The sequence below is a fragment of the Ruditapes philippinarum genome, unplaced genomic scaffold (genome assembly GCF_026571515.1).
Source record: "Ruditapes philippinarum isolate M1 unplaced genomic scaffold, ASM2657151v2 ctg12049_1_1_1_1, whole genome shotgun sequence".
Taxonomy (NCBI): domain Eukaryota; kingdom Metazoa; phylum Mollusca; class Bivalvia; order Venerida; family Veneridae; genus Ruditapes; species Ruditapes philippinarum.
This window is the reverse complement of record NW_026865706.1, coordinates 1-10,831: the sequence shown is the minus strand read 5'-3', so window position 1 is coordinate 10,831 and position 10,831 is coordinate 1. Positions and strand designations below refer to the sequence as shown.

Below are 10,831 nucleotides of genomic sequence, written 5' to 3'. Positions count from 1 at the left end.
TGTCAAACTACTCTGTTAAGACTACTTGAGGACTGGAGACAGGCCCTGGATAACAATGAATATGTGGCAGCAATTTTGATGGACAAGGCATTTGATTGTCTGCCACATGACATTCTTTTAGATAAGCTAAAAGCATATGGCTTATCAGGCCCTGCCACCAACCTCATGCAATCTTATCTGTCAAACAGGAAACAGCAAATAAAATAGGCAATATTGTAAGTTCATGGGCTAATATATCCAAAGGTGTCCCTCAAGGATCAATCCTGGGCCCTCTACTGTTCAATATTTTCATAAATGACATATTTTTCTTTATAAAAAAATGTACTTTATATAACTATGCAGATGACAATACCCTTTCTTTTCGGACTAAATATTTTGATGAACTAATTGTGAGGAATATCTAATTTAGGTGTCTATGACCGTTCAGTTTTGGTGGTGTGTTACCGGTTATCCGTCCGGTACGCTGTGTCTATTCGTTAGAGTTTTATACGCTACAACGTGTTCTTAACTTTCATGTGTTTTCAGTCTTTTCAGGCTGGGTTTTTTGTCATTTGTGCAAGTTGTACACCACAACAGTGTATGTATTTATTCCCCACACTTCTCGCCTTTTATTCTCTGTTAACATTTATTGTAAATTTGGAGTAGAAATCCTTGTCAAACATTTTATATGGTTTCGTACCCAAAAGATTCGTACTTAAGTTTTCGCACTTGTACTAGCTTGTACGATTAATAGCTCATATTAATAGCTCATAATAGCTGGTATTATATAGATATTTGGGTTTCATGTTATTTTAGAATAATGCTATACTGCAATACAATAGTCTTAATTGTTATAAAAACGTCATGTTTTAGTCATAATTTGATTATTATGTTATAAGATTATTTTTTACTGTATTTTCAGTATTAAACCGTACACACTTGGATCGTGTTGGTTTGCTTTCGCCACTTAGGGCAGAAAAGATTAATAACTGTTTTGTACACTACTGCTACAGTACTGTTGAGCGTTATTCACTAGTGTACTCCTACACCACTTCTGTAGATGTGTTTACATCACCCGTCATCATCGTGAATGACATCAACAAAGCCGGAACGCATCAAGAAATTAACATCTAAGGCAATGGAGGCCTATGCAGAGACTATTAAAAGGTATGAAGAAAAGATAAAAGAACACTGGGAAAATTTAGATAAATTCATCTCAGATAATGGAACCCTGACACAAGATGTGGACTCCTTACAATTGAAATCAGTCAAATCTAAAACTATTCAATATTATTCAGTGTTTGATAGCAAAGCAACAGAGTTCTTAAGATATCTGTCTCGAACCGGTACTGAAGACAGCCTTTCTAAGTACTCATTAGTGACAGCAGATATTGCAGACAAACGAAAGGCTGCAAATGCATTTATGGATTTTCTTAAAGGTTTAAAGTCTGATCTGTTCTCAAAATCTTCAAAAACAAGTAAATCTTCTCGTGCAAGATTAAACGCAGCTAAAGCAAAGGTAGCATATGCTGAAAAGGCAGCGGAATTGGAACTACAGCGTGTCGCTCTGGAAGAGAAGGAGAAAAAGGAAGCAGCTGAATCAACTAGGAGGAAACAAGAACTTGATATAGAAATGCAATTGTTGAAGGATAAAGAGGAGTTGGACTTGGCTATAGTTGAGCTAGAACAGTTATCAGATAGTGATGCAGATTTAGAATCCAAATTGAATGATATACCTATTGCAGACTCAAAGATTAGAACAGCAGAATTTATTTCAAAAGTAAAGCAAGAGAAGTCTTTGAATCCGGAAGCTGTAAGTTTCCAACCATCAAGTACTGGAAATGACTTTACCAAGTATTTATTGAAGAAAGATCTGTTAATCTCTAGAATGACTGTGTTTAACGAAAAACCAGAAACTTATCAGTCATGGAAACAAACTTTCAAGTCAGTGATGAAAGAAATAGATGCAAACCCAAGTGAGGAAACAGATTTGCTTATCAAATGGTTAGGGTCCAGTTCCAAGAGTCAAGCAACTTCTTTGAAGGCTGCCTTTATATATAATCCAACTGAAGGTCTGCGTAAAATTTGGGAAAGGCTAGATGAACGATTTGGAACTCCTGAGAATGTTTACCACGCCACTATGACAAAATTGTCATCATTCCCCAAAATATCTGCAAGAACGTCTTCACAGTTGTATGATCTTTCTGATATATTGTCTGAAATTGAAGGTCTTAAATGTGATCCTAAGTATTCGTCAATTCTATCATACTTTGATGCTGCTATAGGGGTAAATCTAATCGTGAACAAGCTTCCGCAGTTCTTGCAAGAGAAATGGACGACTACAGCGACAAGATATAAACAATCATTCAATGTAGCATTTCCTCCTTTTAGTGAATTTGCAAAGTTTGTCCGAGAGCAAAGTAGAATCAGAAATGACCCAAGTTTCAATTTTGATGCTCCTTTATCGGTTGCAACCGCCACTCCAAAACACACACGTAGTTCGTACGACAGACATGTTTCTGTTAGGAAAACCACAGTAATAGATGATAAATGTCCAATTCACAGAACTTCACATAAGTTGGAAAAGTGCCGAGTTTTCAAAGGAATGTCTCAAGATGAAAAGAAAAAGTTTCTCTTTGAGAAACATTTGTGTTTTAAGTGTTATTCTAGTCAACACAGGGCTAGTGAGTGTCACATGAATGAAAGTGCTCCTGCTCCAAGTTTTAATAATAAGCCCTATTCATATGCAGATGACCATAAGACAAAAGAAGCCCAAGATCCTCAAAGGAAAAACGTGACAGTGACAACTTCTTGTACTGAGATTTGTGATTCTAGTGAGGGAAAATCATGTTCAAAAATTGTACTTGTAAATGTGTTTTCACAAAACAATAATGAAAATGTTGTAAAATGTTACTGTATTGTAGATGAACAAAGTAATAGGTCATTGATAAAACCAGAGCTGTTCTCTATGTTAGGCATTTGTGGTCAAAATCATGAGTATTTACTAAAAAAATGTAATGGTTGTATGGTTGTCAGCGGCCGCAGGGCTAGCAACATAGTGGTTCAATCACTTGATGGTTCTTGCACTTATAATCTGCCTACTCTGATAGAGTGGTTCTCATATACCTAACGATAACAATGAAATTTGCACACCAGCTAATGCTAGACATCATGATCATTTGAAACACATTTCTGATCAAATACCAGAGTTTGATGCTCAGTCTGAAATTATGTTATTGTTAGGGCGAGATTGTTATTGAAGCGCATCATGTATTTGACCAGGTATTAGGCCCTCCAGGAACGCCCTTTGCTCAGCGATTAGGGGTCTGGGTTGGGTCGTTGTTGGGTGAGCTATGTCTTGGTCAAATCCATGCTCAGGATGTTGTGAATGTAAACAAAACGTATGTTACTTCGAGGATGGAGAGCATCTCTGTTTCAGCCTTGTTGTGATCACCCTTTGTCCGTGCATGATCCGTTGTTTGTTCAAACTCCTACTGACAATAAAGTCTCTCTCTCAGTCGATGATCGAGAATTCTTACGTATCATGGATGAGCAGGTCCATAAAAATCCAGATGGAGGCTGGATAGCCCCATTGCCTCTTCGCTCAGGTAGGCCCCGTTTACCCAACAATAAGAAACAGGTTGTTAAAAGGACCAACAATCTTCTCAAAGGTCTAGAGAAAGATCCTGTAAAGAAAGCTCACTTTTTTGAGTTCATGGATAAATTATTCAGCAATGGTCATGCTGAATTGGCCCCCAAGTTAGGTCCATATGACGAGTGCTGGTACTTACCTATATTTGGTGTTTACCACCCTAGGAAACCCAACCAAATCCGAGTTGTATTTGACTCATCAGCCAAGTTAGAGGGTGTCTCTCTAAATTCCGTCCTCCTTCAAGGTCCCGACCTTACTAATAGCTTGTTAGGTGTTTTGATAAGATTCAGAAAGGATCAGATTGCTGTGGTAGCAGACATAGAGCAGATGTTCTATTCCTTTAGGGTGCAGGAGAGCCATAGAAATTATCTCAGATTTTTTTGGTTTAAAGACAATGACCCCACTAACGTATTGGTAGAGTATCAAATGGCTAAGCATGTATTTGGCAACAGCCCTTCGCCAGCTATAGCCACCTATTGCCTTAGAAAATCTGTTGACAATTCTGATGAAGATATTAGAGTATTTGTAAATAGGGACTTCTATGTAGATGATGGGTTATCTTCGCAACCCTCTGTAGAAAAAGCTGTAGACTTGTTAAAAAGAACTCGGAGAGATTTGAGCGCTAGCAAGTTGCGCCTCCACAAGATTGTGTCTAATGAACCTGAAGTTTTGAAGCAATTTTCTGTTGATGACTTAGGCACGGGGGAGGAAGTGTTACACGAAGGATGGAGTTCTTATGATAACTTGTTTGGAGTTCTTATGATAACTGTCACGGAGTTCCTGGAAAACGTTACGGATTTCTGTGGAAAACTTTTCTATATACTTGGAGAACTCGCGTAAATAATGGTTATTTTTAACTTTAAATGGGGAGTTTGAGGTGCTAAATTAAACTTTGATAATTAAGCTTGCCCTTCATATTGAATTATGTTTCAGAAAAAATCTTTTAGTCCATATTTCGTCGCCGTTGAAAAAAAATCTGGTAGTTTTGAGAAAAATTTCCAAATTATTTGCTAATTCGTACATATTGACCTTGTCATTTGTGATCTTCTTCGTTGCTATACATAATCACCTAATTATAGTGGAGAGTTGCAAACATAAAGCCCGGGCTAATAAATGTATACCCGATTTTTCTAATGTTACGGAGTTCTTGTGATAACTCAAAATATGTCCTGGAGTTCTTATGATAACTTTTGTTACTGCCAGTGTGTTTCGTGTGCTTAATTACGGCACATTTAAACGTATTTTATTAGTCAATAAGTGTAAAATCATTATGAAGCATAGTACGCTTATCATTTGCACAAAAATTTGGTTATATAACGTTGGTTTTGATCGTGTTTTAGTTCCTAATTAAATTTTGTGCGAAATCATATTGACATAAAACCCAACGAATGCACTAAATGTTTCTGTGTATACTTTTTGTCAACAAAAGTTTTATGTCATAAGTGTCCGTGTCCGCAAAATGCAACATTGAGGCCATGTGGCAAAACTAAAACACGATCATTCAATATATCTGGAGAAGACATGAAACTGCTTTGGTGTACAGTCTATATATAGGATAAACAGGTGCTAAGCTATCTTCAGGAACGACCGCCTCCGTGGTCGAGGGGTTTGAATCGATGACTTCTAATCCAGTTACCTCTCTGACGTGGGTTCGATCCCGGGAGATGCTTTGGTAGTTTAGCACGGAGGAAGGTAGTCTAGTACTGGTGTAACTCTCCAGGAACGATGGTTAGGAAACTACCCGCCCATATGACTGAAATACTGTTGGGAAAAGGCGTAAAATGAAACAAACAAACAAAAATCTTCAGGAAAACCTGAATCAGCGGTCACCTGTATTCAGCAGTAACATGGCTTAAACCGCCAAGGAAAAATTGTTTAAAACTTACCATTTTTCTCAGTTACATGTTTTAAGCAACCGCCTTTCTAAAGCAGACAATAAGTAGTTGGGCTCAAAAGCGGCTAAGTAAATTGTATCATAATATACCATGTATCGTATGTAACCGGGATACCCTTCACACCCATGCACCCGAAATGTATGATCTTTTTATGCATAAAAAATCAACCGATTACTACCGATCTTACACAGATTTGCACGTGCCCTACGGGTTCGAGCGAAAGAAGTTCGACAATATATTTTTGTAAATCAGTTACAGCAAAAGTTGTTGCAAAATTTCCACAACTAGGACTCCAACTTTGATAAGAAAAATGTATGCAGTAATTTTCCGAAATATGGAGATTGTTGTACGTCACGTGATGCTACATTGGATTTAATAGAGAAAGGAACAGGGTCGGTAAACGGCATGAACCTTACGGTGACTCACATATCTTATTGAAGACTTACTTTCTATCGTCATATCATTGTCATAGAACTTTATACGTTTCTATGACAAAAAACTGATACCTTTTAAACCGTAAACGTGCCGTGATTAAGCACAAAAACATACTGGCAGTAACAAAAGTTATCATAAGAACTCCAGGACATATTCTGAGTTATCGCAAGAACTCCGTAACATTTGAAAAATCGGGTATAAATTTATTAGCCTTGGCTTTATGTTTGCAACTCTCCATAATAATTAGGTGATTATGTATAGCAACGAAGAAGATCACAAATGAAAAGGTCAATATGTACGAATTAGCAAGTAATTTGGTAATTTTTCTCAAAACTACCAGATTTTTTTTAAAAAGGCGACGAAATATGGACTAAAATATTTTTTCTGAAACAAAATACAATATGTAGGGCAAGCTTAATTATCAAAGTTAAATTTAGCACCTCAAACTCCCCATTTAAAGTTAAAAATAACCATCATTTACGCGAGTTCTCCAGGTATATAGAAAAGTTTTCCACAGAAATCCGTAACGTTTTCCTGGAACTCCGTGACAGTTATCATAAGAACTCCAAACAAGTTATCATAAGAACTCCATCCTTCGTGTAACACTTCCTCCCCCGTGTTAGGGAAAGGTCTGAAGGATGTTGATCTTGATTATGGTGGTTTACCAAGTCAGCGCAGTTTAGGTATTGTTTGGAATATTGAGAATGATCAATTCATGTTTAAAGTGGACATGTCAGTTCAGCCTGTTACTAAGAGAGGTATTTTGTCGACAATTAATAGTCTTTTTGATCCGCTTGGATTTTTGGCCCCCGTAGTACTAGAAGGAAGGTTAATCCTTCGAGAGATAGTATCCACCAAGGTAGAATGGGATGATCCTATTCCTCTAGATATTGCTAAGAAATGGGAAAGTTGGAGATGTAGATTAGCAGATGTCGCATCTCTCGACATTCGTAGAAGTTATTTTGTCGGCTCACTTAGTCAAATGTCTAGACTTGAGTTGCATATTTTTGCAGATGCATCAGAAAGTGCTGTATCTGCTGTTGCATATGTTGTAGGATACTCATCCAATGGCCAGTGTCAGATAGGTTTTGTGTTAGGAAAGAGTAAGCTTGCCCCTGAAAAAGGTCACAGTATCCCAAGGTTAGAGTTGTGTGCTGCAGTGTTAGCTACTCAAATATATCAGTCTGTTAGTGAGCAATTGGACGTTGATTTAGGTAATGTTAAGTTTTACACAGACAGTAGAGTAGTTCTTGGTTACATCTGTAATATTCTATCAGTATGTTAGTAATCGTGTTCAGAAAATTCTTCATGTTAGCAATTCAAGACAGTGGAATTATGTTCCCTCTAAGTTAAACCCTGCAGATATAGGAAGCAGAGGTGCAAGCGTTGAGCAATTGAAGCAAAGTTCTTGGTTACAAGGCCCAAGCTTACCTTTACCAGGGCAGGTGTCCACACCTGAGTACTTTCCACTCCTTAGTCCCGAGCACGACAAGGAAATTCGCCCTGAAGTTTGCATTCTGTCAACCAAAGTTATTGTAGGGAAGTCACTTGCAAGCATTGTCGATAAGTTCTCATCTTTTGAGAGATTGGTCAGAGCTGTGTCAACTCTTAGGCATATTGTATTATCTTACCACAAAAGATTACCCTGTAAAGGATGGCATCTTTGTCCTGAAGCTAAGGATGTTAAGTTTAGGGATGAGGTCAAATTTTACCTGTTAAGTAAGGTCCAGCACGAAGTTTACAGTAAGGAGTTAAAGCTTCTTTCAGAAGGCAAGGCCCTAAATAGAGATAGTAGCATTTTGTCTCTAGATCCTAAGCTTGGTTCTGATGGTTTACTTCATGTTGGTGGTCGCCTCAATAGGAGTAAACTGCCTGAACTAGAGAAAAACCCTATAGTCTTACCTGGTAAGCACCACCTCTCTCGACTTTTGGTAGAACATTACCATAAGTTGATACATCACCAAGGTAGATCCTTTACCGAAGGCGCAGTTAGGTCAGCTGGCTTTTGGATAACTGGAGGGAAACGTTTAGTTTCTACTGTCATCCGTGACTGTGTATTGTGTAAGAGGTTAAGAGGTCGTTTTGAATGTCAGAAAATGTCTGAATTGCCTATTGAAAGAGTAGAACAGGCTCCGCCCTTTAGTTATGTTGGGGTTGATGTATTTGGTCCCTGGGAAGTCGTGGCTAGACGCACTAGGGGTGGACATGCAGCTTCCAAAAGATGGGCAGTGTTGTTCACATGTCTTACTATTCGTGCTGTTCATATAGAGGTTATCGCTGAAATGTCGTCATCTGCATTTATTAATGCCCTCCGTAGGTTTATCTCTTTGCGTGGTAAGGTCAAACAGTTCCGATCTGATCGTGGATCAAATTTTGTTGGTGCCACTAGTCTTCTCAATATTGAAGTTATAAATGTCGAAGATGAGAAAACTCAAGGCTTCCTTCAATCTCATGATTGTCAGTGGGTTTTCAATAGCCCCCATAGTTCACATATGGGAGGGGTCTGGGAGCGGATGATTGGTGTCTCCCGCCGCATCCTTGAGGCAATGTTACTTGAAGTTAAGAGTTTGACACATGATGTTTTAGTTACTCTAATGGCCGAAGTGTCTGCGATCATCAATTCTCGACCTATTGTCCCTGTATCTAATGATCCAGATATCCCTGAGGTGTTAAGCCCCTCCTCACTTCTCACTCAAAAGTTAGAGTGTGATCAAACCCCTCTAGGCAATGTAGACATTAAGGATCTGTACAAAAAAACAGTGGAAGCAAGTACAGCACCTTGCCTGTCAGTTCTGGGTCCGTTGGAGGAGAGAATACCTTCAAACTTTACAGGGTCGTAGAGTTTGGCATAAAGACCAGGATCCTCTCAAGGTGGGCGATATTGTACTTCTCAAAGATTCAGAAGTTGCACGTAATTTTTGGCCTTTAGCTAGGGTTACAAAAACCTTTCCAAGTCAGGATGGTCGTATTCGCAAGGTTGAGGTTTGTGTTATGAAAGACAGTAAGAGGACTTACTACACTAGACCAATAGTAGAATTAGTTCTACTTGTGAAGTGTTAAATGATTCAGATATATGGAACTGATGTATAACAAAGTGACAGTGTTCAGTTTCACAATAATCACAATTTAGGATTACATTGTTAATGCAGATCTTCTGATTATTTTATTTTTGGATAAATCTGGTGAAATATGTAATGTTTATTCATACTCTTGTTATATAAAGTTTCGTATTCAAATATTTAGATATTTTTGTTAAGTGTTATTTTGAGAAATAACAGGGGGGAGTGTGAGGAATATCTAATTTAGGTGTCTATGACCGTTCAGTTTTGGTGGTGTGTTACCGGTTATCCGTCCGGTACGCTGTGTCTATTCGTTAGAGTTTTATACGCTACAACGTGTTCTTAACGTTCATGTGTTTTCAGTCTTTTCAGGCTGGGTTTTTTGTCATTTGTGCAAGTTGTACACCACAACAGTGTATGTATTTATTCCCCACACTTCTCGCCTTTTATTCTCTGTTAACATTTATTGTAAATTTGGAGTAGAAATCCTTGTCAAACATTTTATATGTACCCAAAAAATTCGTACTTTAGTTTTCGCACTTGTAATAGCTTGTACGATTAATAGCTCATAATAGCTGGTATTATATAGATATTTGGGTTTCATGGTATTTTAGAATAATGCTATACTGCAATACTGTAGACTTAATTGTTCTTAAAACGTCATGTTTTAGTCATAATTTGACTATTATATTATAAGATTATTTTTTACTGTATTTTCAGTATTAAACCGTACACACTTGGATCGTGTTGGTTTGCTTTCGCCACTTAGGGCAGAAAAGTGAATGATTAAAGAAAAACACTGAAGATCATTTATGATGGAAGGTTGATACAGCGTGTATACTTATTTGCTTCAGCAGACTTTTGTATCCAATTGCAAGTAAAGAATTAGCGTTAAGCATCATCCAATCTTTTCAAAAATAATACAAATCTGACACTCCACACAAACAGTTGTATCCTAGTATTGCGATAGTTTTTTCTCGAGTTGTTAGAATAGGGTTTTAAGCATAAATAATCCATTGAAAGCCGTACATTCGGAATAGCTCCAGCAAGTTAACACTCAAGGTCTTTTGAAAAATGTATTACTTCAGTTAATAACTTCCGCTTTGGAAAATTTCAGGATTCTTTTTCAACCTGAGTGATTTATAGATCTGGACAATTTACAATTTATTGTTTTTCTTAAAAGGAATCCATTGTATTAAATGTACATTAGACATAAATACTGAATCCGTGGACAATATTTGACGAACATCACGGTTAGAAATTACGATCTTTTCATTTCTGATACGGCTCCGAGATGGGGTATATCAAAGCTTTGTATCAAATAGGCCTGTCTCCCGTATCAGTCGGCGTCAATCAGTCTTACCACGTTGTATGATTAGAATACCCTACTTAATGAGCTGGTAAACAGTCTTAACTAGTAACGGATGAAATATGGCCGATATATGTCGATAACTGCGATTCTCTCGTTCCCTTATGTCTATCACGTAATGATTTCTCCATAATATGTCGTGATTTATGTCTTGGAAATGTCGATATTGTCATAATAATTCTAAGAAATTTATTGCAGCCATTTCCTCGCGGTTATTTGAGAAGTCTAAGAAAAGCTTTTTATTTCGTTATAACTCTAACGTTACGAGGGCGCATTTTCGGATTAATATGCATTTTACCCATGTACTGCTAGTTTTTCGAAATATATGATTCAAGAAACAAGGTTTTTAACATACAAGTTATCTCAGGCGATCATTAAATTAAACTGAACACATACTTTCTCACAGAAAAAAAAAAACCGCAGAAACCACAGTTTGCACTTT

The 10,831-nt window shown here is 37.5% G+C and overlaps 2 protein-coding genes across 2 annotated transcripts; both read left to right on the top strand.

Moving 5' to 3' along the window:
• Nucleotides 1–395: 395 nt before the first annotated feature.
• Nucleotides 396–3,224, top strand: LOC132730038 (uncharacterized). The gene is made up of 2 exons (XM_060715884.1): nt 396–577; nt 902–3,224. The coding sequence occupies exon 2, from the start codon at nt 1,070–1,072 to the stop codon at nt 3,107–3,109; it is 2,040 nt and encodes a 679-aa protein (XP_060571867.1). The 5' UTR covers nt 396–577; nt 902–1,069; the 3' UTR covers nt 3,110–3,224.
• Nucleotides 3,225–3,382: 158 nt separating this feature from the next.
• On the top strand, nt 3,383–8,801 carry LOC132730037 (uncharacterized). The gene is made up of 3 exons (XM_060715883.1): nt 3,383–4,328; nt 6,687–7,147; nt 7,239–8,801. The coding sequence occupies exons 1-3, from the start codon at nt 3,383–3,385 to the stop codon at nt 8,799–8,801; spliced, it is 2,970 nt and encodes a 989-aa protein (XP_060571866.1).
• Nucleotides 8,802–10,831: the final 2,030 nt, after the last annotated feature.